At 46.2% G+C, this 27,979-nt stretch overlaps 1 protein-coding gene across 1 annotated transcript in view; it reads left to right on the plus strand.

Annotated features, from left to right (window-relative positions):
• The window catches only part of EEIG2 (EEIG family member 2), a 72,138-nt gene extending 45,517 nt beyond the window's left edge, over positions 1-26,621 (plus strand). The window contains exons 8-11 of the mRNA XM_063940118.1: positions 1,525-1,711; positions 2,595-2,722; positions 10,766-10,835; positions 21,709-26,621. Coding sequence (XP_063796188.1) covers positions 1,525-1,711; positions 2,595-2,722; positions 10,766-10,835; positions 21,709-21,751 — 428 coding nt within the window. The 3' untranslated portion in view covers positions 21,752-26,621. The remainder of the gene's footprint in view (positions 1-1,524; positions 1,712-2,594; positions 2,723-10,765; positions 10,836-21,708) is intronic.
• Positions 26,622-27,979: the final 1,358 nt, after the last annotated feature.

The following is a 27,979-nucleotide window of genomic DNA, read 5'->3' on the forward strand; positions in this document are numbered from 1 at the left end:
CATACACACGGTGAGATTCGGGCTATGCCCGATTCTCACTATGCGACAGGGGCTAGATCGGCACATAGTCAGTATCGCAAGCACATAATGACTGTGCTTGCGATACGGACTATGTGAGATTTTGGCTAAGTGTCAATTTTGACTGTCTCTTCTATAGAAATAGTGAAAATTGACTTGCCTATCTATTCTATCTATTCTATGACTAGTCTATCTATTCTTGCGATGCCGACCGCGCATCGGCATCGAATCGGGATCGCAAGGTGCGATCTGCACTAACTTTTCTTACGTTTTGACTATATAGTCAAAATCGTAAGAAAAAATGTCACCGTGTGTACACACCATTAGGGAGGAGACAAATTCCTGTGTTCGGAAAGCAGACTGCCTCCCCCTGCTGTACATTCAGTGCATTACAAGACTATTATAAATGTAGACTATGCCAATATGGCTTATTGTAGCTGATAGATCCATAATAAAAATCAGGTCCGTTATTTTTATTTTAATCTGGCCAACATAACTTAAATCTTACATTTATCTATATCTTACATTTACACATCAGTGCACAATTTGTCTCAAATAAATCTGTTACTTACAGCACACTTACTGACATAATTGAGCTACATGCAAAAGCAGCCAGCATTTACCCTGCATGCAAATTCTGAATAAATGTATGTGCACCACTTGCATTGCACCATGGTTTGTTCCACGTACAAAGTTACTTTTTGCCTTGCTCCCACCTCAGAATCAACCCCAGTGTAGGGTACAGCGTTTTTTTTTTTTGGTTTGGCTTTAATAGTTAAACGCAATTGAACATTTTAACCCTTCCCCTTCTCTCATCTTGGGAGTTACCTCAGAGGTATTTCCATCACAGAACAGCTTTCCACTACAGTGTAACATTTATGTCCTGGTATAGCACAGAAATATTATGTTTACGTGCCGGATGGTATTAATATGTTTGCATTATTACTATTTCTTGCAAATGTAATAATTTCTGGAACATTTCAAATGAATTCTATATAATAAAAGCTGGCGTTATTGTGTAGGAAGATGACACCTGTCAGTATAGTTCTCGTTTACTTCCAAAAGTAGAAAGATGAAGGATCCGTATTAAAATGTAGCGTAACCCTGCAGTGGCTCTGCCTATAGCTACGTGACATGACATGTATTTATGGGGCAGGGCAATTCATTGTTCTACTTAAGAAAACATTTTTTTAAAGTGTAGAACCCATACAGTAAACATTTTAACCCCTCATCTTAGGAGATTCCACAGATATATTTCCATGCTTGGTCGCCACATGTCAGTGACAGCTGTATTAATGTAGTTGCCTGTTTCCTGCAAGTGCCGTAATCTTACAGTTTTTAAAATTTAACACTTCTTTCTGGTTTACTGTTGTGATTGTTCTAGTGGCCAATAAATACAGCCAAAATCTATTGCCTTGTGCTAGTTACCATGGGCGATTGCTTTTTTCGCATCCAGCGTAGGGTTGCAGTGACTGTAATCAGATCTATATGTTGTTGTTATTGCAGGCTACAGCACAGGGCACTCACGGTCTTCCAGTTTGTCTGAGTTGAGCCACCGGAGGAATACATCTGAGGGAAGCACATCCACTGGTATTGGGAGTATTCCAGAACCAAATGAGGATGATGGCACTAAGGTTCTCACCTTCAGCCCAGAAATCACAGAGGAGGGGTCATCTAATGAAAAACTTAGCAGGTACAATGCTTAAATGTACAGATAAATAGGAATAGTCTATAGACAGCGGAAAGGTGGTTTCTGTTTGTGATAGGATAAAGGTTGTAGGAGGCACGTGGACATGTAAAATGTTCAGAACTAAGGATATTACAGGTGGGGCTAGTTCTAGGCTGAAGTATTTTTTGGCTCTTCAAAACAGGAATCCAGTGCAGGAGAACAGTTGCTCATGTAGTGCAGTTCTGTATGGATACAGTGTAGAGGGATGCGGTCAAGATGCCGCCGGCCGGAATCCCGGCGGTCGAAATACCGACGCCGGAATCCCGACCGCCACAATCCCGACATATTCTCCCTCTGTGGGTGTCCACGACACCCATAGAGGGAGAATATAATAGTGTGGCGAGCGTAGCGAGGCACCGTGCCCGCAGCGTGGCGAGCGAAGCGAGCCCGCAAGGGGCTGCGTTCCGCTCGCCACCCCTGTCGGGATTGTGTGGTCGGGATTCCGGCGTCGGTATTTCGACCGCCGGGATTCCGACCGGCGGCATTTAGTACTGATCCCAGTGTAGAGGTAGGCCACTGTTTAACAACTCACTCTGATCGTACAAATTAGGAGTTGAGACTTGTGTAAAAGGATCTTTTGAAGATAGACACTGTATAAACAGTAAACAACACTCTTTCACCTTTGATCCACTAATTTGTTAAATTTATAATGATCTGTTAAATATTTGTGGCTCGTGAGCATGTAGGGATCGGGCTGGGTTTAATACATCTTCTGTGTAGATGTCATAGGTCACTGGTATAGCTTGTGGAGGTTAATGCTCGTTACATGCAAAACGTTTTATATCACTCAGAGATAGGCCAATAAAGTCTTGCTTTGTCTTAGTTACCGTCTGCCCTATTCCTGTAGGCTCCCTGTGAAACAGGACTCGGTTGAATCACAGTTAAAACGAGTAGATGCCACACGGGTGGACGCAGACGACATCGTGGAAACAATTCTCCAAAGTCAAGATTTTACCCTAGACTCAAGTGCTGAGGGTAAGTGAAGAACTGTAACCATAGAGGTTTCTTTGCCATAAGAAATCATGCTCTAAGACAGACTTGCTCCATTACAAATGAATACACTCATCCTACAGCGCTGCCCTTTCCGTCTCTAAACAGCCCTATTTCAAAAACATCATCTCCTCCCAGTCCTCAAACCTCTGGCGTCTCACTGACACTGTCTATTCATTCCTCTACCCATTCCCCTCCACGTCTCCCCTCCTCACTTTCTGCCCTTGACCTTGCCTTCCACTTCACATAAAGAATTGACTCTATACATCAGGACCCCACCACACCCTCAACAACCCACCGCCTCCTTTCCCAGTTAAACACTCCCCATCTACCTTACTAACTCTGACTTATTTTTCTCTAACGTCCTAGTGGATGCTGGGGACTCCGTCAGGACCATGGGGATTAGCGGCTCCGCAGGAGACAGGGCACAAAAATAAAGCTTTAGGATCAGGTGGTGTGCACTGGCTCCTCCCCCTATGACCCTCCTCCAAACCTCAGTTAGGTTTTTGTGCCCGTCCGAGCAGGGTGCAATCTAGGTGGCTCTCCTAAAGAGCTGCTTAGAAAAAGTTTTTAGGTTTTTTATTTTCAGTGAGTCCTGCTGGCAACAGGCTCACTGCATCGAGGGACTTAGGGGAGAGAAGTGAACTCACCTGCGTGCAGGATGGATTGGCTTCTTAGGCTACTGGACACCATTAGCTCCAGAGGGAGTCGGAACACAGGTCTCACCCTGGGGTTCGTCCCGGAGCCGCGCCGCCGACCCCCCTTGCAGATGCCGAAGATGGAAGAGGTCCAGAAGCAGGCGGCAGAAGACTTTTCAGTCTTCCTGAGGTAGCGCACAGCACTGCAGCTGTGCGCCATTGTTGTCGGCACACTTCACACAGCGGTCACGGAGGGTGCAGGGCGCTGGGGGGGCGCCCTGGGCAGCAATGTATAATACCTTTTTTATGGCTAAAAATACATCACATATAGCCCCTGGGGGCTATATGGATGTATTTAACCCCTGCCAGGTCTCAGAAAAACGGGAGAAGAAGCCCGCCGAAAAGGGGGCGGGGCCTATTCTCCTCAGCACACAGCGCCATTTTCCCTCACAGAAATGCTGGTGGGAAGGCTCCCAGGCTCTCCCCTGCACTGCACTACAGAAACAGGGTTAAAACAGAGAGGGGGGGCACTGATTTGGCGATATGACTACATATATTAAAATGCTATAAGGGAAAAGCACTTATATAAAGGTTGTCCCTGTATAATTATAGCGTTTTTGGTGTGTGCTGGCAAACTCTCCCTCTGTCTCCCCAAAGGGCTAGTGGGTCCTGTCCTCTATCAGAGCATTCCCTGTGTGTGTGCTGTGTGTCGGTACGTGTGTGTCGACATGTATGAGGACGATGTTGGGAGGCGGAGCAAATTGCCTGTAATGGTGATGTCACTCTAGGGAGTCGACACCGGAATAGATGGCTTATTTAAGGAATTACGTGATAATGTCAACACGCTGCAAGTCGATTGACGACATGAGACGGCCGGCAAACATATTAGTATCTGTCCAGGCGTCTAGAACACCGTCAGGGACGTTATAATGCCCATTTTACCTCAGTCGGTCGACACAGACACGGACACTGACTCCAGTGTCGACGGTGAAGAAACAAACGTATTTTCCTTTAGGGCCACACGTTACTTGTTAAGGGCAATGAAGGAGGTGTTACATATTTCTGATACTACAAGTACCACAAAAAAGGGTATTATGTGGGGTGTGGAAAAACTACCTATAGTTTTTCCTGAATCAGATAAATTAAATGAAGTGTGTGATGAGGCGCGGGGTTCCCCCGATAGAAAATTATTGGCGGTATACCCTTTCCCGCCAGAAGTTAGGGCGCGTTGGGAAACACCCCTTAGGGTGGATAAGGCGCTCACACGCTTATCAAAACAAGTGGCGGTACCGTCTCCAGATACGGCCGCCCTCAAGGAGCCAGCTGATAGGAGGCTGGAAAATATCCTAAAAAGTATATACACACATACTGGTGTTATACTGCGACCAGCGATCGCCTCAGCCTGGATGTGCAGCGCGGGGGTGGCTTGGTCGGATTCCCTGACTGAAAATATTGATACCCTTGACAGGGACAGTATTTATTTACTATAGAGCATTTAAAAAATGCATTTCTATATATGCGAGATGCACAGAGGGATATTTGCACTCTGGCATCAAAAGTAAGTGCGATGTCCATATCTGCCAATAAGATGTTTATGGACACGACAGTGGTCAGGTGATGCAGATTCCAAACGGCACAAAGATGTATTGCCGTATAAAGGGGAGGAGTTATTTGGGGTCGGTCCATCGGACCTGGTGGCCACGGCAACTGCTGGGAAATCCACCGTTTTTACCCTAAGTCACATCTATGCAGAAAAAGACACCGTCTTTTCAGCCTCAGTCCTTTCGTCCCCATAAGCATATCTGCCCAGGGATAGAGGAAAGGGAAGAAGACTGCAGCAGGCAGCCCATTCCCAGGAACAGAAGCCTTCCACCGCTTCTGCCAAGTTCTCAGCATGACGCTGGAGCCGTACAGGACCCCTGGATCCTACAAGTAGTATCCCAGGGGTACAGATTGGAAAGTCGAGACGTTTCCCCTCGCAGGTTCCTGAAGTCTGCTTTACCAACGTCTCCCTCCGACAGGGAGCCAGTATTGGAAACAATTCACAAGCTGTATTCCCAGCAGGTGATAATCAAAGTACCTCTCCTACAACAAGGAAAGGGGTATTATTCCACACTATATTGTGGTACTGAAACCAGAAGGCTCGGTGAGACCTATTCTAAATCTGAAATATTTGAACACTTACAAAGGTTCAAATCAAGATGGAGTCACTCAGAGCAGTGATAGCGAACCAGGAAGAAGGGGACTATATGGTGTCCCGGGACATCAGGGATGCTTACCTCCATGTCCAAATTTGCCCTTCTCACCAAGGGTATCTCAGGTTCGTGGTACAGACGCTGCCGTTTGGATTGTCCACGGCACTCCGGGTCTTTACCAAGGTAATGCCCGAAATGATGATTCTTCTTCGAAGAAAATGGACGACCTCCTGATAAGAGCAAGGTCCAGAGAACAGTTGGAGGTCGGAGTAGCACTATCTCAAGTAGTTCTACGACAGCACGGGTGGATTCTAAATATTCCAAAACCGCAGTTGTTTCCGACGACACGTCTGCTGTTCCTAGGGATGATTCTGGACACAGTCCAGAAAAAGGTGTTTCTCCCGGAGGAGAAAGCCAGGGAGTTATCCGAGCTAGTCAGGAACCTCCTAAAACCAGGAAAAGTGTCAGTGCATCATTGCACAAGAGTCCTGGGAAAAATGGTGGCTTATTACGAAGCGATTCCATTCGGCAGATTCCACGCAAGAACTTTTCAGTGGTATCTGCTGGACAAATGGTCCGGATCGCATCTTCAGATGCATCGGCGGATAACCCTATATCCAAGGACAAGGGTGTCTCTCCTGTGGTGGTTACAGAGTGCTCATCTTCTAGAGGGCCGCAGATTCGGCATTCAGGATTGGATGCTGGTGACCACGGAGGCCAGCCTGAGAGGCTGGGGAGCAGTCACACAGGGAAAAAATTTCCAGGGAGTGTGATCAAGTCTGGAGACTTTTCTCCACATAAATATACTGGAGCTAAGGGCAATTTATGATGCTCTAAGCTTAGCAAGACCTCTGCTTCAAGGTCAGCCGGTATTGATCCAGTGGGACAACATCACGGCAGTCGCCCACGTAAACAGACAGGGCGGCACAAGAAGCAGGAGGGCAATGGCAAAAACTGCAAGGATTTTTCGCTGGGCGGAAAATCATGTGATAGCACTGTCAGCAGTGTTCATTCCGGGAGTGGACAACTGGGAAGTAGACTTCCTCAGCAGGCACGACCTCCACCCGGGAGAGTGGGGACTTCATCGGGAAGTTTTCCACATGATTGTGAACCGTTGGGAAAGACCAAAGGTGTACATGATGGCGTCCAGCCTGAACAAAAAACTGGACAGGTATTGCGCCAGGTCAAGAGACTTTCAGGCAATAGCTGTGGACGTTCTGGTAACACCGTGGGCGTACCAGTCGGTGTATGTGTTTCCTCCTCTGCTTCTCATACCCAAGGTATTGAGAATTATAAGACGTAGAGGAGTAAGAACTGTACTCGTGGCTCCGGATTGGCCAAGAAGGACTTGGTACCCGGAACTTCAAGAGATACTCACAGAGGACTCATGACCTCTGCCGCTAAGAAGGGACTTGCTTCAGCACGTACCATGTCTGTTCCAAGACTTACCGCGGCTGCGTTTGACGGCATGGCGGTTGAACGCCGGATCCTAAGGGAAAAAGGCATTCCGGAAGAGGTCTTTCCTACCATGGTCAAAGCCAGGAAGGACGTGACCACACAACATTATCATCACATGTGGCGAAAATATGTTGCGTGGTGTGAGGCCAGGAAGGCTCCACGAAGAAATTTCAACTCGGTCGATTCCTGCATTTCCTGAAAACAGGAGTGTCTATGGGCCTCAGATTGGGGTCCATTAAGGTTCAAATTTCGGCCCTGTCGATTTTCTTCCAGAAAGAATTGGCTTCAGTTCCTGAAGTCCAGAAGTTTGTCAAGGGAGTACTGCATATACAACCCCCTTTTGTGCCTCCAGTGGCACTGTGGGATCTCAACGTAGTGCTGGGATTCCTCAAATCACATTGGTTTAAACCGCTCAAATCTGTGGATTTGAAATATCTCACATGGAAAGTGACCATGATGTTGGCCCTGGCCTCGGCCAGGCGAGTGTCAGAATTGGCGGCTTTGTCTCACAAAAGCCCATATCTGATTGTCCATTCGGACAGGGCAGAGCTGCGGACTCGTCCCCAGTTTCTCCCTAAGGTGGTGTCAGCGTTTCACCTGAACCAGCTTATTGTGGTACATGCGGCTACTAGGGACTTGGAGGACTCCAAGTTGCTAGATGTTGTCAGGGCCCTGAAAATATCGGTTTCCAGGACGGCTGGAGTCAGGAAAACTGACTTGCTGTTATCCTGTATGCACCCAACAAACTGGGTGCTCTTGCTTCTAAGCAGACGATTGCTAGTTGGATGTGTAGTACAATTCAGCTTGCACATTATGTGGCAGGCCTGCCACAGCCAAAATATGTAAATGCCCATTCCACAAGGAAGGTGGGCTCATCCTGGGCGGCTGCCCGAGGGGTCTCGGCATTACAACTCTGCCGAGCAACTACGTGGTCGGGGGGAGAACACGTTTGTAAAATTCTACAAATTTGATACCCTGGCTAAAGAGGACCTGGAGTTCTCTCATTCGGTGCTGCAGAGTCATCCGCACTCTCCCGCCCGTTTGGGAGCTTTGGTATAATCCCCATGGTCCTGACGGAGTCCCCAGCATCCACTAGGACGTTAGAGAAAATAAGATTTTACTTACCGATAAATCTATTTCTCGTAGTCCGTAGTGGATGCTGGGCGCCCATCCCAAGTGCGGATTGTCTGCAATACTTGTACATAGTTATTGTTACAAAAAAATCGGGTTGTTATTGTTGTGAGCCGTCTGTTCAGAGGCTCCTACGTTGTCATACTGTTAACTGGGTTCAGATCACAAGTTGTACGGTGTGATTGGTGTGGCTGGTATGAGTCTTACCCGGGATTCAAAATCCTTCCTTATTGTGTACGCTCGTCCGGGCACAGTATCCTAACTGAGGCTTGGAGGAGGATCATAGGGGGAGGAGCCAGTGCACACCACCTGATCCTAAAGCTTTATTTTTGTGCCCTGTCTCCTGCGGAGCCGCTAATCCCCATGGTCCTGACGGAGTCCCCAGCATCCACTACGGACTACGAGAAATAGATTTATCGGTAAGTAAAATCTTATTTTCCGCTGTATCTAAAGATTAAGTCATGAGCGTCATCTGTCCCCCCACCACCACCACACCTTACCACATGACCCTATCCCCTCCCGCCTCCTCTGCTGCCTTATGTTGTGCCTGTTCCCATCTTGCTTACCTCCTCAATCTCTCTGTCATCAGGCACTATCTCCTCTGCCTTCGAGTATGCCCTTGTCACCCCTATTCTTAAAAAACTACCATTGATCCTAAGACACTCCAACTAACAACCCTTCTCTCTCTTCCCTTTTGCCTCCAAACTCCTTGAGCGTATTTTCTACAGCAGCCCTACTGCCTTTCATTGCTCCCACTCCCTGCTTGACCCATCTCAGTCTGGCTTCCATCCTCTCCACTCCACTGAAACTGCCCTAACATAAGTCTGCAATAACCTCCTTGCTGCCAAGTCCAAGGGTGACTACTGTCTGCTTATTCTCCTTGGCCTCTCTGCTGCTTTTGACACTGTGGACCACCCTCTCCTTGTGTAAATCCTTCACTCCCTTGGTCTGCATGATACTGCCCTCTCCTAGCTGTCTTCCTACCTCTCTGACTGCTCCTCTGTATTCTCAGTAGGTGTTTCCCAAGGTTCTGTTCTTGGACCTCTCCTATACCCCCCTATATGTCCTCTTTAGGCAAGCTCATCAGATCTTTTGGCCTACATTATCATCTCTATGCTGATGATACTCAGATCTACCTTTCCACCCCTGACCTCTCCCCCTCTCTCCTCACTCGTATCACCAATTGTCTCTCTCTCTTCCTGGATGTCCCAGTGCTTTTTTATACTTAACATGTTTAAAACTGAGCTGATCATTTTCCCACGCTCCCACGTAACCTCACCTCCCACAGTTTCATCTATTGACGCCACAACCATCTCCTCTAGCCCCCAAGTGCGCTGTCTTGGAGTTACCCTTGACACTTTCCTCTCTTTTAAACCACACATTCACTATCTCTCACAGTCCTATCGTTTCCACCTCAAACATATGTCCAGGATCAGACCCTTTCTCACCCTGGTTGCTTTTAAGACTCTCATCCTGGTTGCTTTTAAGACTCTCATCCACTCACTGGTCATCTCCAGATTGGACTACTGCAATCTCCTCCTATCTGGCCTTCCTGACTGCTGCCTCTCTCCACTCCAATCTGTTCTCAGTGCTGCTGCAAGGCTCATTTCCCTCTCCAGACATACTGCGTCTTCCTCTTACAAGCCCTACATTGGCTGGCCTTCCCCTTCACAATCCATTTTAAGCTTCTCACACTCACTTTCAAATTACCTTATCTCCCTTTACACTCCCACTCGTTCTCTTAGCTCCTCAAATGCATGCCACCTCTCCTGCCTACTGATTACATCCACGACTCCCACCTCCAAAATGTTGCGCATGCTGCTCCCTATCTCTGAAATTCTCTACCTATCTCCATCAGACTCGCCACTCTTTTCTACAAAATTTCAAACGGGCTCTCAAGTCCCACTTCTTCATCAAACCTAGTCTGCTTTTATCCTAACCCTCTGTTCCATGCTCACTGTGTACCCCATCTGTGTCACCCTTGTCTGCCTGCCCCTCCCCTTTAGAATGTAAGCTCTCACGAGCAGGGCCCTCTGCCCTCATGTGCTTTCTTTTCTCTTACTTAGATTATGGTCTAAGCCATACTCCCTACAATGGCACCTAACCCTCAGTTTCTGCCACCCTGATGCTTATTTCAGTGTTATAACCACTGATGCAGAAATGTTTATATACCATGTACTTGTCCTGCAGTGTCTAGTACTGTAAGTCGCTGTTTTCTTGTTTTGCTAATTTGTTTTTGTACTTTTGTAAGGTGTTGTGGAAACCTGTAAATAAAGGAGAATAATAGTGTTAAGATGGTTAGCAATGTAATGACTAATATGTGGTAGCATTTACATGAACTGTTGCACCTGTATTATATAGTAATCCAGACCATATATTCGGTACTCGTTTAGGTCTTGCTAATGCAAAACATGACTATCTCAGCTTTGTGAAAAAGTAATATTCTTGCATATGCCCAGTTAATATAATCTGCTATTCAGAAGCCCAGATGTTTTAGTAAATTCAAAATGTATGTTACATAGTTAGCAGTAAACCACTTTACTAGGAACATTAGGAAGTTACTGGTTCTCTCAGCACTGATGCAGTGGTTTTGTCTGTCTTTATAGAGGAAGGTCTGAGGCTGTTTGTGGGTCCTGGAGGGAGTACTGCACTTGGAAGCCATCATCTACCAAACAGGTATATATCATTCATTTATCTTTCATTGGAGAGCATCTACTTATATACAGCAATAATAAAAAAAAACACTCAGTGGGACTCTGGGCCACCTTGGACAGCCAGTATGCTCCTTTATGCCATGCAGTTTACCTGTGTCTGTAAATGTACTGGAGGTACACTGCGTCATGTGTCCTCCAGAAAGTCATGAAAATGATGCTTGGTTGCTGGTGGTGAAAAAGAAAGCATGTCTCTGTCATTATTCCAAATATCCCATACTTTGAATGCTCAATTGGGTTCAGATCTGGTGATTGGGAATGCTGTGAGATATGGATAACACTCCTCTTATGCTCATTGAGCCATTGGGCAGCAATGATTTCTTTGTTGGTATGTTGTTGTTGTTGTCCTGGATGATGCCTGTCTTGTTAAGAAATAATTGCTGTAACATGGGGAAAAGAGATTATTTGGTATCATTAAGGAAGGATTAGCATTGACAAGTGGAATGACTGACCCCCAAACCACGATAGGAAAATGCAATCCACATTACGGAACCATCAGAACCTTTCATTGTTGAAAACATCATTCAAGGCTGTAGAATTTCCACCAGCCAACAGGCGTTACCTACCTGTTATCTCGATCTCTGTTGACAACCCAACAATAAAGCCCACTGTCTAGGTGATATCCTTTAATCCGCCCTTCCTGTTTCCAGTTCCAGTTACATACATGTAAGGAACATTTCAAGAATGCTCTGCAGAACCTTTAATACATGCACTCATTATCTTCTGCATTGAACATTGCAATATCTTCCTTGCTGGTCCTCACCTAAACAGCCATTCACTCCTATAATCAATTTTGATTGCAGTGTCTAGACTGATCTTCCTCGTAAACCACTCTTCTGCCGCTCTGCATTGTCCACATTGGTTGTCTGTATATCAGCAAATCTGTTACTACCCAGTCTCGTTTTATTACTATGTTCCCAAATGCCAGAAGATGCAGGTGTTCTATATATATGTGTATAAATAACAAATTCGGAGTGCTTTAGGTTGTCACCACTCAGGCGTTCATTTCTTCATCAACAACATTGTGAAGTATTATTCATTTGAACCTCTAACTCCTGAACTAGCAAAATTGCATTTCCAGTTGTGATGATCCCTTTGTGAACTGTGGCCTGACCTATATTGTGCACTGCGGAGTTCTCATTGGACTGTTGATGAAACTGGCTGCTTAGATTTGCAGCCTATAGGTCTGCAGCTTCTTGCTTGTTTTACTGTACCTTGCATGAATATCTCAGACCTGGAGTATACGCTCCAGCAACCTGTTGCTTTTTCCTGCTGCAGTTTTTTTTTTTTTTTTCCCCTCTGAGTTCAATACGGAGATCACATGAGACTTTGTTGCTAGTGAAACGTTGGCACATTCAGTTGCCTTGGTTACTGAAGTTCCTACCAAATGTACTCATACAATCAGCCCTCTTCCACAGTCCCTGCCTTACAGCCATGATTTCTGTAACTATTACATTTCTCTAACGTCCTAGAGGATTCTGGGACTCCGTAAGGACCATGGGGAATAGACTGGCTCCGCAGGAGGCATGGGCACTTTAAGAAAAACTTTGGACTCTGGGTGTGCACTGGCTCCTCCCTCTATGCCCCTCCTCCAGACCCCAGTTTTAGACTGTGCCCAGAGGAGAATGGGTGCACTGCAGGGAGCTCTCCTGAGTTTCCTGCTTAGAAAGCATTTTTGTTTGGATTTTTTTCTCTTTTTCAGGGAGCACTGCTGGCAACAGGCTCCCTGCATCGAGGGACTGAGGAGAGAGGAGCAGACCTACTTAAATGATAGGCTCTGCTTCCTCGGCTACTGGACACCATTAGCTCCAGAGGGAGTGAACACAGGTTCGTCCTGGGCGTTCACCCCAGAGCCGCGCCGCCGTTCTCCTCACAGAGCCAGAAGAAACGAAGACGTCTCAGGCGGCAGAAGCCTTCGGTGCTTCACTGAGGTAACGCACAGCACCGCAGCTGTGCATCATTGCTCCCATACACCTCACATACTGCGGTCACTGTAATGGTGCAGGGGGGGCGCCCTGGGCAGCAATAAAACACCTCTCCTATGGCAAAAGTCTATATACATGTACAGGTGGGCACTGTACATGTATATAAAAGAGCCCCCGACATTTTTTAGTAAGTTTGAGCGGGCTTCTCCCTCAGCACTCACCAGCGCCATTTTCTCTCCACAGCACCGCTGAGAGGAAGCTCCCCGGACTCTCCCCTTGACACACGGTGAAAGGGGGTTTTAAAGTAGATGGGGGGCACATTATTGGCGTTTTTACATTAAGCAGCGCTACTGGGTAAACAATCTGTGTTTTTCTCCGGGGTCATATAGCGCTGGGGTGTGTGTTGGCATACTCTCTCTCTGTCTTTCCAAGGGGCCTCAGGGGAAACCTGTCTTCAGAAAAGAGATTCCCTGTGTGTGTGAAGTGTGTCGGTACGTGTGTGTCGACATGTTTGACAAGGAAGGCTCACCTAAGGAGGAGGGGGAGTTTATGATGGTCAGGTCGCCGTCTGCAACGCCAACACCGGACTGGGTGGATATGTGGAATGTCTTGAATGCAAATGTAAATTTACTGCATAAACGATTAGACCAGGCTGAAGCTAGGGATCAGTCAGGTAGTCAGACCATGCCTGTCCCTGTGGCACCAGGACCTTCGGGGTCTCAAAAACGCACCATATCCCAGATCACTGACACAGATACCGACACAGATACTGACTCTAGTGTCGACTATGAGGATGCAAAATTACAGCCAAAGGTGGCGAAAGGTATTCGTTACATGATTATTGCCGTTAAAGAGGTTTTGCATATCACTGAGGAACCCCCTGTCCCTGACACGAGGGTACACATGTATAAAGGGAAAAAGCCTGAGGTTACTTTTCCGTCCTCTTTTGACCTAAGCGACTTGTGCGAAAAGGCTTGGGAATCTCCAGATAGGAGACTACAAGTTCCCAAAAGGATTCTTATGGCGTATCCCTTTCCACAAAAGGACAGGATACGATGGGAATCTTCGCGGAAGGTAGACAAGGCGCTGACACGCTTATCCAAGAAGGTGGCCCTGCCTTCTCAGGATACAGCTTCCCTCAAGGATCCTGCTGATCGTAAGCAGGAGGTTACCATGAAGCACATTTACACACATTCCGGCACTATCGTTAGACCGGCTATGGCATCGGCCTGGGTGTGTAGTGCTGTCGCAGCATGGACAGATTCCTTATCTACGGAACTTGACACCCTAGATAAGGATACCATTCTAATGACCCTAGAGCATATCAAAGATGCTGCTTTATATATGAGGGATGCTCAAAGAGACATTTGTTTACTAAGCTCCAGAATAAATGCTATGTATATTTCTGCTAGGCGACTCCTGTGGACCCGGCAGTGGACGGGAGATGCCGACTCAAAGCGGCATGTGGAGTTGTTGCCTTACAAGGGGGAGGAGTTGTTTGGAGAAGGCCTCTCGGACCTTGTCTCTACTGCTACGGCCGAAAATCGAATTTCTTACCTTATGTCCCCCCGCAGCTTACTAAAAAGGCACCTCATTATCAAATGCAGTCCTTTCGTTCCAATAAAAGCAAGAAGGTACGGGGATCGTCCTTCCTTGCCAGAGGAAAAGGCAAGGGAAAAAGCTGCATGCAGCTAGCAGTGATCGCAAAAACGCGCTATAGCGCGTATTTTACCCGCTTTTGATGTCTGGGGACTCACTTATCTAAAATGAGAGGGTCCCCGGGGACGCGCTCAGCAGCAGCAAATACTCCGGGACTCCCATTTAGCAGAATAGCTGGACGCGCTCATCTGTGATCGCGCCAGCCAGTCAGCGGCATGCAGGAGGTGACTGGCTGTTTCCTCAACCAATCACCTCCTGTAGTCTCCAGCCAATCATCCCTGCAGCATCTCCCGCCAGTCCGCCCGCTTTGAATCCTCTCCCCGCTGTCCTGGGCTCCGCTGCCAGCACATGAATCTGTGCTGCAGTGCTGAGCCCCGCTCATCTCCACCTCCTCCCCGCTGCACGCTCTGCCGCCGCCGCCTCCAGCACCAAGAGACTGGCCCCGCTCATCTCCACCTCCTCCCTGCTGCATGCTCCGCCGCCGCCTCCAGCACCAAGAGACTGGCCACGCTCACCATGCACAGCGCCCTCCGCCGCAACGGTGAGTACAGGTCCTCATCTGCCCCCCCGCATCTGCCCCTGTGCCCAGGCTGCAGCTGGCTGCCAGTGTGGTGGTGGATGGTCTTGCTGAAGGTTTCCCGTGGGGAGGGGGTGGGGGGGGAGTTGGTTACTGCAGTGTGCCTCAGTGCTCTACCTGGTGCAGTGTGCCTCAGTGCTCTACCTGGTGCAGTGTGCCTCAGTGCTCTACCTGGTGCAATGTGCCTTGCTGCTCTACCTGGTGCAATGTGCCTCGCTGCTCTACCTGGTGCAATGTGCCTCGCTGCTCTACCTGGTGCAATGTGCCTCGCTGCTCTACCTGGTGCAATGTGTCTCGGCGCTCTACCTGGTGCAATGTGTCTCGGCGCTCTACCTGGCGCAATGTGTGTAACGTGCTCTGCCTGGCGCATTGTGTGTAACATGCTCTGCCTGGCGCAATGTGTGTAACGTGCTCTACCTGGCGCAATGTGTGTAACGTGCTCTACCTGGCGCAATGTGTGTAACGTGCTCTGCCTGGCGCAATGTGTGCAACGTGCTCTACCTGGCGCAATGTGTGCAACGTGCTCTACCTGGCGCATTGTGTGCAACGTGCTCTACCTGGCGCAATGTGTGTAACGTGCTCTACCTGGCGCAATGTGTGTAACGTGCTCTGCCTGGCGCAATGTGTGCAACGTGCTCTACCTGGCGCAATGTGTGCAACGTGCTCTACCTGGCGCATTGTGTGCAACGTGCTCTACCTGGCGCAATGTGTGCAACGTGCTCTACCTGGCGCAATGTGTGCAATGTGCTCTACCTGGCGCAATGTGTGTAACGTGCTCTACCTGGCGCAATGTGTGTAACGTGCTCTACCTGGCGCAATGTGTGCAACGTGCTCTACCTGGCGCAATGTGTGTAACGTGCTCTACCTGGCGCAATGTGTGCAACGTGCTCTACCTGGCGCAATGTGTGCAACGTGCTCTACCTGGCGCAATGTGTGCAACGTGCTCTACCTGGCGCATTGTGTGCAACGTGCTCTACCTGGCGCAATGTGTGCAACGTGCTCTACCTGGCGCAATGTGTGTAACGTGCTCTACCTGGCGCAATGTGTGTAACGTGCTCTACCTGGCGCAATGTGTGTAACGTGCTCTACCTGGCGCAATGTGTGTAACGTGCTCTGCCTGGGCGCAATGTGTGTAACGTGCTCTGCCTGCTGGAATGTGTGTAACGTGCTCTACCTGGTGCATTGTGTATAACGTCCTCTACCTTGTGCAATGTTTATATTTGATTTACCTGGTGCAATGTGTCTTAAGTGTTCTACCTGGTGCAATGTTTATATGTGCTCTACCTGGTGCAATGTATATAACGTGCTCTACCGGGCGCATTGTGTATAATGAGCTCTACTGGGCGCAATGTGTATAATAATGCGCTCTACCTGGCGTAATGTGTATAACGTGCTCTGCCTGGCACAATGTGTATAACATGTTCTACCTGGCGCAATGTGTATAATGTGCTCTACTTGGAGCAAAGTGTATAGCGAGCTGTACCTGGAACAAAGTGTATAACATGCTGTACCTGGTGCAATATGTATAATGTGCTCTACCTGGTGCAATATGTATAACGTGCTCTACCTGGCGCAGTGTGTATAGGAGGTTCTACCTGGTGCAGTCTGTATAAGCGGAACTACTGTGTGGTGTAATGTGAATTGGCACTATTATGTGGTCACGCCCCTTCCCCATGAAGCCACGCCCCTTAAATTTTGCAGCGCGCCTTCGGCGCGCACTGCCTATACTTTACGGTCTAGTGAGGTGGAACACCAATTCACTTTCTGCCTAAGGGCACCAAAATGTCTAGTTACAGCTCTGGTGCAGGGTGTCCTGTATGCTACACAGCCCAGCAGCATTGTCACCCCATCCCCCTACCTTGCAACACTTTTGTAGTGTCCAAACAATATTAAGATTAATAAGAACCCTCATTCCGATGGGACCCAGAAAAAGACCGGTAGGACCCCAATTTTCGAAAGTGAGGGGTCCCTGGGACCCACTTTTTTTTTGGATCAGCGCGATCACTGTCTAGTTCCCAGGAGCAGAAGTCCTCCCCTACATCTGCAAAGTCCACCGCATGACGCTGGGGCTTCCCGGGGGGAGTCAGCTCAAGTGGGGGCACGTCTTCGATTTTTTAGCCAGGTCTGGGTTCACTCACAGGTGGATCCCTGGGCTATAGAGATTGTTTCTCAGGGATACAGGCTGGAATTCGAAGACGTGCCTCCTCGCCGGTTTTTCAAATCGGCTCTGCCAGCTTCCCCGTCAGAGAGGGAGTTAGTGTTGACTGCAATTCAAATATTGTATCTTCAACAGGTGATAGTCAAAGTTCCTCTTCTCCAGCAAGGAAAGGGGTATTACTCAACCCTGTTTGTGGTCCCGAAACCGGACGGTTCGGTCAGGCCTATTTTGAATCTAAAATCCCTGAACTTGTACTTGAGAAAGTTCAAGATGGAATCGCTCAGAGCGGTCATCGCCAGCCTGGAGGGGGGGGGGGGGGGGGATTGGATGGTGTCCCTGGACATTAAGGATGCATACCTTCATGTTCCGATTTTCCCTCCTCACCAGGCGTTCCTGAGATTTGCAGTACAGGACTGTCATTACCAATTTCAGACGTTGCCGTTTGGGCTTTCCACAGCCCAGAGAATATTCACCAAGGTAATGGCGGAAATGATGGTGCTCCTGCGCAAGCAGGGTGTCACAATTATCCCATACTTGGACGATCTCCTCATAAAGGCGAGATCTCGGGAGAAGTTGCTGGACAGCGTGTCGCTGTCGGTGAGGATGTTGCAGGGGCACGGCTGGATTCTCAATATACCGAAGTCCCAGCTAGTCCCTTCAACGCGCCTGACCTTTTTGGGTCTGATTCTAGACACAGACCAGAAAAAGGGTTTTCTTCCGATGGAAAAGGCTCAGGAGCTCATAGCCCTGGTCAGGAACCTATTAAAGCTAAAAAAGGTTTCAGTGCATCACTGCACGCGTGTCCTAGGGAAGATGGTGGCATCGTACGAGGCCATCCCCTTCGGAAGGTTCCATGCGAGGACCTTTCAATGGGATCTACTGGACAAATGGTCCGGGTCCCATTTACAAATGCATCAGAGGATCACCCTGTCTCCCAGAGCCAGGGTATCTCTCCTGTGGTGGCTGCACAGTGCTCACCTCCTAGAAGGCCGCAGGTTCGGAATTCAGGACTGGATCCTGGTGACCACGGACGTAAGCCTCCGAGGTTGGGGAGCAGTCACACTGGGAAGAAATTTCCAAGGTCTCTGTTCGAATCTAGAGACTTTTCTCCACATCAACGTCCTGGAGTTGAGGGCCATATACAACGCCCTACGCCAGGCGGAGGCATTGCTTCGGGACAAACCGGTTCTGATCAGTCAGACAATGTCACAGCAGTGGCTCATGTAAACCGCCAGGGCGGCACAAGGAGCAGAGCGGCCATGGCAGAAGCGACCAGGATTCTTCGCTGGGCGGAAGGCCATGTAAGCGCCCTATCAGCTGTATTCATCCCAGGGGTGGACAACTGGGAAGCGGACTTCCTCAGCAGGCGCGACCTGCATCAGGGAGAGTGGGGACTTCATCAGGAAGTCTTCGCACAGATCGTGGGTCGGTGGGGACTGCCTCAGATAGACATGATGGCGTCCCGTCTCAACAAAAAGCTAAAGCGGTATTGCGCCAGGTCAAGAGACCCTCAGGCGGTAGCGGTGGACGCTCTAGTGACACCATGGGTGTTCAGATCGGTCTATGTGTTCCCTCCTCTACCTCTCATACCCAAGGTGTTGAGAATAATAAGACTAAGAAGAGTAAGAACAATCCTCATTGTTCCAGATTGGCCACGAAGGACTTGGTATCCGGATCTGCAAGAGTTGCTCACAGAAGATCCGTGGCCTCATCCTCTAAGACAGGACCTGCTGCAGCAGGGGTCCTGTCTGTTCCAAGACTTATAGCAGCTGCGTTTGACGGCATGGCGGTTGAACGCCGGATCCTAGCGAAAAAAGGTATTCCGGAGGAGGTCATTCCTACCCTGATCAAGGCTAGGAAGGACGTGACATTGAAACATTATCACCGTATATGGCGAAAATATGTTTCTTGGTGTGAGGCCAGGACTGCTCCTACGGAGGAGTTCCATTTGGGTCGTCTGCTTCACTTCCTGCAAACAGGAGTGACATTGGGCCTAAAATTAGGGTCCATAAAGGTCCAAATTTCGGCCTTATCCATTTTCTTTCAAAAGGAATTGGCTTCTCTTCCTGAAGTACAGACATTCGTGAAGGGGGTGCTGCATATTCAGCCTCCTTTTGTACCTCCGGTGGCGCCGTGGATCTTAATGTGGTATTAAGTTTCCTCAAGTCACCTTGGTTTGAACCACTCACAACAGTGGAGTTGAAATATCTCACTTGGAAAGTGGTCATGTTGTTGGCCTTGGCTTCTGCGAGGCGTGTTTCGGAATTAGCGGCTTTGTCACATAAAAGCCCCTATCTGGTTTTCCACGTGGATAGGGCAGAATTGAGGACTCGTCCTCAATTTCTGCCTAAAGTGGTCTCTTCTTTTCTTATGAATCAACCTATTGTAGTGCCTGTGGCTACACGGGACTTGGAGGATTCCGAGTCCCTTGATGTGGTCAGGGCTTTGAAGATTTATGTGGCCAGAACAGCGAGGGTTAGGAAAACTGAAGCGCTGTTTGTTCTGTATGCAGCCAACAAAGTTGGCGCACCTGCTTCAAAGCAGACTATTGCTCGCTGGATCTGTAACACGATTCAGCAGGCGCATTCTACGGCAGGATTGCTATTGCCTAAATCGGTTAAGGCCCATTCCACTAGGAAGGTGGGCTCGTCTTGGGAGGCTGCCCGAGGGGTCTCGGCATTACAGTTGTGCCGAGCAGCTACTTGGTCGGGGTCAAACACCTTTGCAAAGTTCTATAAATTTGATACCCTGGCTGAGGAGGACCTCCTGTTTGCTCAAGTGGTGCTGCAGAGTCATCCGCACTCTCCCGCCTGTTTGGGAGCTTTGGTATAATCCCCATGGTCCTTACGGAGTCCCAGCATCCTCTAGGACGTTAGAGAAAATAAGATTTTACACTTACCGGTAAATCTATTTCTCGTAGTCCGTAGAGGATGCTGGGCGCCCGTCCCGAATGCGGACTTCTTCTGCAAGACTTGTATATAGTTATTGCTTACATAAGGGTTATGTTATAGTTTCAACGGTTTAGACCGAGACTATGTTGTTTGTTCATACTATTAACTGGATAGTTATCACAAGTTATACGGTGTGATTGGTGTGGCTGGTATGAATCTTGCCCTGGGATTCCCAAAAATCCTTTCCTCGTACTGTCCATCTCCTCTGGGCACAGTTTCTCTAACTGGGGTCTGGAAGAGGGGCATAGAGGGAGGAGCCAGTTCACACCCAGAGTCCAAAGTCTTTCTTGAAGTGCCCATGCCTCCTGCGGAGCCCGTCTATTCCCCATGGTCCTTACGGAGTCCCAGCATCCTCTACGGACTACGAGAAATAGATTTACCGGTAAGTGTAAAATCTTATTTTTTATACAATTACTGTGACCATGCTGGGACCAAGCATGATCTACAACAGTATGGAAGCTATTGTACAGTTAAGATCAAATAAATCCTATCAGAAGTATGTAGTGGCAATTGTTAAATTGCGCTGTTTGGGTGTTATTCAGAGTTGTTCGCAATTGGACAAAACCGTGTGCAGTGCAGGTGGGGCAGATATAACATGTGCAGAGAGAGTTAGATTTGGGTGGGGTGTGTTCAAACTGAAATCTAAATTGCAGTGTAAAAATAAATCAGCCAGTATTTACCCTGCACAGAAACAATGTAACCCACCCAAATCTAACTCTCTCTGCACGTGTTACATCTGCTCCACCTGCAGTGCATATGGTTTTGCCCAATTGCTAACTTTTTGATTTGCTAACAAGTCTGAATAACCCCCCCTTTGATCTGTATTCATAAGGTAGGCCCTCCTCTTCTGTGACTTCTTAATATAGTGGAGGAAGATGTTATACAGGTTGAGTATCCCATATCCCATAATCCAGAAGTTTTTTGGATATCGGATTTTTCCGTATTTTGGAATAATTGCATCCCATAATGAGATATCATGGCGATGGGACAAGCACAGAATACATTTATGTCTCATATACACCTTATACACACAGCCTGAGGGTAATTCTAGCCAATATTTTTTATAACTTTGTGCATTAAACTAAGTGTGTGTACATTCACACAATTCATTTATGTCTCATATACACATTAAACACACAGCCTGTAGGTCATTTAATACAGTATTTTTTATAACTTTGTGCATTAAACAAAGTTTGTGTACATTGAGATATCAGAAGACAACGGTTTCACTATCTCAGTCTCCCCCCAAAAAAATCTGTAATTTGGAATATTCCGTATTTCTGAATATTTGGATATGGGATACTAAACCTGTATGAGCATCATGCTCTAGAATGCCTAGTGGCACCATTCAACTGTCGGGTTGCTCAGAGAAGTGTCACGTGTGTCTGTACACTACTTCCGCAGACCTGCGCCTTTAATGCCTTTATATGACGCCAGCATTCAGCTTAAAGCAAGGAAGAGTTATTTATTTTTTCTTAACTCTGTTTGTAACAGACCAAATGCTAAAAAAGTCAGATGATATGAAATAGTGAGGACTATAATGTCTCCTCTCCTATGCTTTCTCTTAGGGTTGGTGCAGGTCCATATGAACAGGTCGTAATTAAACGCTGAGAAGCCAGCGAGATGTGGATGTGCGGGGACCACTAGAATCCAGCCTTAACGGTTTCATATATTGCAGACTTTTCATGGACAGGATTTACAGGTTGTACTTGGAGGTGACACTGAAGACAAATACGGTGCTGTAGAAACCCAAGGGTGGTTGTCTTATTCCTTCCTCAGATATGGAGTGAATTCTATTCCCGGTGGATAAATCTGTACTATTTCACACCTCCCCAACACTAATGACTGTTTAACAACAACGTTGGTAATAGGAATCTGTACAAAGCTATTGTCATTATGACATGCAACTATTGCTGTCACTGATGGTCTGTCTGACTTACAACTGACACGATGGGAGATTTTTTACTAGTTTGTACAATGGCTGCAGAATTCACATCCGTAAATGCCACCAGTCAGATGGCTTCTCTGTGCCTCTTAAAGCACTAATCTTACTTTTGCAGATGGGATAATAGCTGATGGAAGCTATGAGGGTGTTGTCAGTCTGGCACCCTACAGCTAGAGAAGCTCTTGAATTTATTACTCTCAATCGCATCCGTGATGACACATTGAAGTGAATGGGGGCCACTTATCTTTAACATGTGGGTTTGATTAAGCTTGGAAGGTGCTGCAATGTTTTGTGAGTGTGAATGTGTCTGTTGTGTGATAAGAGGGGATCCCATTCTCTCCAATGTCTCATTACAGGACCTAGCACTATGAATGCTAATGAATTCCTAGCTGGAAAATAAGACTTATATTGTAGATTTGAGGCCACATAACTTTACCATACTATCTGGTAGAAACGCTGTTTTATGCTTCTTGTACATCAGACAGTAGTTTGGTTTGCCTATAAGTAAATATTAGCAATACAGCAGAATATAAGAAATGTTGTGCATCCAAAATATTTATAATAAACAGAGTAGGTTTAATTAAGAGCAGGTGATAACTTTTTTTTGTCCCTCAAACCATAAAATATATAAATCCTTAACTAAGCCAGAAGTCACTTTATTAGGGGAAAATACTACTTTAGCGCGTGAAGCCAAAAGTCAGCTGGGGTATACTAAACAACCCCTTGGTACCTGGGTCATTTTTGGCCTTCCAAGTTTTTTGTGTAGTTTGTTTCCCAGAGAAAAACCTTTCCTTTTATGAGGTTTATTTACTAAATGCAGCTTGTAAAAGTTGCTCCTTCCGACACATAAGTCTGACATATAATAGGACAATGCTTTTACAAGCAGAACACTGGGTGTTTTGGTATTAAAAGCATTGCCCTTTTAAACTATGGGATTAAACGTGACCTAAAGCCGCTTAGTAAATAAACTTCTATAATTACTTAATTTTCCTAATTACACCATCAAAGAGTATACTGTATATATAACATATATTTGGACCTGCCCATGAAAACATGTAAACTTAAAATATCTAAGCAAAGTACTTTGTTCCAGTGACTTAAGCACCCATATTTCTTAAGTTAAAGCTACAGATAAATTTATTATCTACAAGCCTAATTTCTGAATACAGACATGCCTCCGTTATCCTTTATAAAATTGGATGTTACAGTCCAAATCAGTGTCTTACACAGGGATTGCACCAGTGTTTTTATATGTTCATTTATGCAGGTAAGAATAACAAAATAGAATATGAAAGGACCAAGTACAGGTCTTCCAGCGTATAGTAACAATAGCCTGTTGTATCTTACACTACATATAGGCTCTGCCTGGCACCATACGTTTTGTTTCTCATTGTCTGTATTTCATAAGTGTGCTTAACACATAACGTGCTGATGTTTACAATCTGATACTAGTCTTCAGGAATATATCGTTTTTTAGGGTGGCTAATAAAGGAGGTAAGATTTGAGGATGGCGGGTGTTTATGGTAAAATGTATGACACTATTTCTTATTGTATTTGCTTTGTGTTGAGTATATACTTACAGAATATATGAAGAATTAAATACAATATACTGGGAATCTGGGAAATTACCTATTTTGGGGAAACAGTTGCCATTTAATTTATGGTGCAATATTGACTTTTGCTTGTATAGTGATATTTTTATACATTTTGATTTTATTGTATGGATGTGTTTTATTTTATGACTCATTGAGATTACAAGTAGATCTGTAAGAAGGCTTGATTGGCCTACTGTCTTTTTTTTCTTTTATACAAACAGCTGATGTCTAAAATACATTTATAGTTCTGCGAGTTGTCACCAATGTTCTATACCGCAGCTCCCAGGTGATTTAGCTGTAAGTTCAGTAGCCTGAGGCAGTCACTATGAAGATTTCCTTATTGCAAGAGTTCTTTGTTTTAATATTTTGCCGGAGTGTGAAGGAAATTGCCTCCAAATATGCCGAGCGTGATGAAAAAGATATGACAGAACATGATTTCTAAGCAGTCATGCTCCTATTGGTTGATGTGATATCATGTAACCAATGAGAAGCCTCATGGTCCTGTGCTATGCTTTTCTGCCTCCTTCCTTTCTTGAACGAATGTCCAACAGAAGCGTGTTTTTCACTGGAGTTATCACTAGCAACGGACGCTGTCTGTAATGTGAGAGTAACATTTGCCTATAACTGGCTATGTTCTCAAAACTGGAAACACGAACGCAACACTAGCAAACGCCAGTAGTTTCGGCAGTGTGGTTTCTAATGCCCAAGCCGTTTAAATGCATTTTACGAGTGTTAAATACAGCGGGCATGAAGGCTTAGAACAGGGGTGGGGAACCTTTTTTCTACCAAGGGCCAGTTGGATATTTATCAAATCCTTCGGGGGCAATAAAAAAAATGATCAACTTAATAATTAGCCTGCCCCCCAGTAGTTATGCCCCAGTAGATATGCCCCCAGTCAGTAGCTATGCCCCCAGTCACTTGTGCCCTATTAGATATGCCCCCAGCCAGTTATGCCCCATTAGATATGCCCCCAGTCACTTGTTATGCCCCATTAGATATGCACCCAGTCACTTGTTATGCACCATTAGATATGCCCCCAGTCACTTGTTATGCCCCATTAGATATGCCCCCTAGTAGCGCCACTTACACACACACACACACATTAAAAGAAAAAATACAAAACACAATACTCACCAGCCCCGTTCCTGCTTCCGGACTGCTGCCCTCCGCCTAGCCGCCCACTCTCCCATAGCGCCGTATATGTACACTGCCTGAGCCGGATTCAGGAGCTTAGGAATGAGCTCCTGCCTCTGGCTGCTGCTAAGGAGAAAGAGCCGGGCACCCGCTGGTAACAAAATCTCATTGGGCGCCCGGCATCTCCCTCGGTTAGGTGAGCCTGGCCAGGCCAGATCAAGTGGCTTTGCGGGCCTGAGATTCCCCACCCCTGGCTTAGAATAACATTCTTGCTATATAATCCTTTACAGATCTCCAAAACACACATATAAGGGACTCACAATCTGTTACGTTTTTATTATATTTAGGCTTACATTGAGTGTCCACCCTCCTTTTAATTATAATTACAACTTTGCCACATGAAACTCTCTCCCTAGTACAATTAGTCACTACTTTGTTGTCCCTGGCAACCAGCACCATGTAAGATAAGTAGGCAGGAAATGCTCAGTGATTGGCTCCCTCACTCATGAGCCCATGGTGCTATGTGGAGGGTCCAGCTGATAATGAAGACTGCAGGGTTTTTTATTGATATCTAAATACATATTATTTATATATTTTTCTTTATCCTGTCCAGTTAAAAATGATTATATTTGACACATCACTCTGATTTATGTGGTTTGCAGGTCATTCAGGCCTGCTTTCCTGAGCACTTTAGCCTAGCCCCCTGTGCTTCCCTAAGTGTATTAATGACTTCATAAACATGTTTATTATTTAGGAGATATGGTATAGCATTACATTATCTGTATAGTATACAATGAGAATGGTCTTTGCTGCTGAAGCTATTCCATGCTGCTATATGGAAAATGTACTTTATTTTATATAGAAATGTATATTCTACAACTAAACAGAACTCTTGGCCAATGACTAAATATGCACAGTACTTTCTAAGCATATGACCATGTTAATATTAGTCGTGGTGATAAAAATAAAGATTTTTTTTTATATTTGTGTAATTTTTGATGTAACCATTACAATAAATGTAGAAAAACAGGTGCTAATCTTGTTTATTAGCATAGTTATGTTACAATTGTATTGTTTATACACACACACACACACACATATATATATATATATACATATATATATATATATATATGTGTGTGTGTGTGTGTTTTTTTTTACTTTTTTCACATTATTTTTTTGAGTTATTAGAAGGAGCCAGAAAGAAAATAGACATTATTACATTGATGCATGTTACTATGGTTGCAGAGACCAGACTTATTTTGCAGTGCCTAAACTGAGTACAGACATGGCTAGTACTGTACAATGTGTAGGTGACCTGTAAATGTACCACACTATAACTTAAGACCGGCATAGTGCCTATGTGAAGTGTAGCTGAAGTCTAGTATACTATACCACATTGTTAACATTAACATTGGCAACTGATGGGAAAGTATCGTATGCACTGGTTCCCCAAGATGGGAGAAATGTCAGCATTATCCATATTTTTATTTTCTTAGCTGTAACAGTTATGTTTAAGAAGCTTATAAAGGTTACTTTTATACAGTTATTTTATTATTATTGTAAAGTATTTGTAAATGTGAGGTCTTCCTTCTGAATACAAATAAACTCTTATCCACAGTGTGGTTTATGTCATTACTCGCCATGTAGCTTTATTTCTCCTGCTACTGTACCAATGTATTTTTCACTCTTGACGTCTATGGTGATTAGTGCTGTGTGGACATAGTTTGTTGTGCAATCCTCTAACACTTGGACAAGTTACAGTTCTGCAGTATTTAGTTCAAATAAACTTTTTTTTTCCGCTAAATGGTCTCGGCATACTTAATATGTAACGGCATTTAAAACAATGTTAGGACTTAAAAAAACAAAAACAAGAATGTAGCCCTCTTGTGGCCAAGTTGGCTTCTAGAAGGTCCTCTTGTGTGTCTGTTATTTTCAGGCAGTATAAACCTCTCCAGTGGGTAACAAGTGTTAAGATAAAGGGGTAGATTTACTAAAGATTCTAAAATGAAGCAGCAGTGTTGCCTATAGCAACCAATCAGATTGTACCTATCATTTCTCTGTTGCGGGGTTTCCCAAAATCTGTCCTCAAGCCACCCTAACAGTCCAGGTTTTAGGGATATCCCTGCTTGTGTACAGATGGTATAATCAAACTGACTAAGGTACTGAGTATGTCACCTGTACTTAAGCATGTATATCCTTAAAATCTGAACTGTTAAGGAGCCTTGAGGACCGTGTTTGGGAACTACTGCTCTCTTGCTTCCTAGAAAATGATGTACAAAATATGATTGGTTGCTATGGACAACACAAACACTTTTTTATTCTTAGAAGCTTTAGTAGTACCCCTTTTACACTGAGCTTTTGATCTGGGTCATTGCTGGGTCTGCCCAGGTCACAGCTTGGAGTAATACCCCTTTCACACCGCACAAATAACCCGGTATCGACCTGGAATATTGGCGGGTCGACACGGGTCAGTGTGCGGTGTGAAAGCGCCAAGTCCTATTTCCCGGGTCGCTTGACCCAATAATTCAACCCGGATTATAAGCAGTGTTTTTCCCAGGTTGAATATCGGGTCAGTGGCAGTCGAGCCGATCCGGGACCCGTTTACTAGATAGGAAAAGGCGGCGCGGAGATGAGCGCATCACCGGCTCCGACCCCAGCTGCTATGGCAACCCAGCAAAAGGGGTAGGAGAGTCTCCAATGCCGGATCCCACCCGGGAAGGACCCGTTTTCAATTCCCGGGTGGGATCCGGCATTGGAGATGTGAAAGGGGTATAAAAGGGTCCTTGAAAAATAACCCAGGCCGAGTGACCAGGGAATCTGACCCTGGTAGCTACCAGGTTTGGACCCAGGTAACAGTGCAGTGTAAACAGCTCAACCTGGGTTATCCGACCTGCGTTAAGCTACTGAGTGGCTGTGTATTCAAAGGTCTGCCTCAAGGGAGGGTCTGTGAGTGTCATGCAGGGCAGATCCAGATTCAGTGTAATACCCCTTTCACACCGCAAACCCGGGTCCGACCTGGTATTTTGAATCCGGGTCAGACCCTACACTACACTTTCAGCCCGGGTTATTGCCAGGTTGGCCCCTTTTAACTCAACCCAGGTCAGCAATTAAAACACCATGGATGCAATTTTAAATGGACTTTTTTTTGGCTCAAAGATGAGG

The sequence above is a fragment of the Pseudophryne corroboree genome, chromosome 9 (genome assembly GCF_028390025.1).
Source record: "Pseudophryne corroboree isolate aPseCor3 chromosome 9, aPseCor3.hap2, whole genome shotgun sequence".
Lineage (NCBI taxonomy): Eukaryota > Metazoa > Chordata > Amphibia > Anura > Myobatrachidae > Pseudophryne > Pseudophryne corroboree.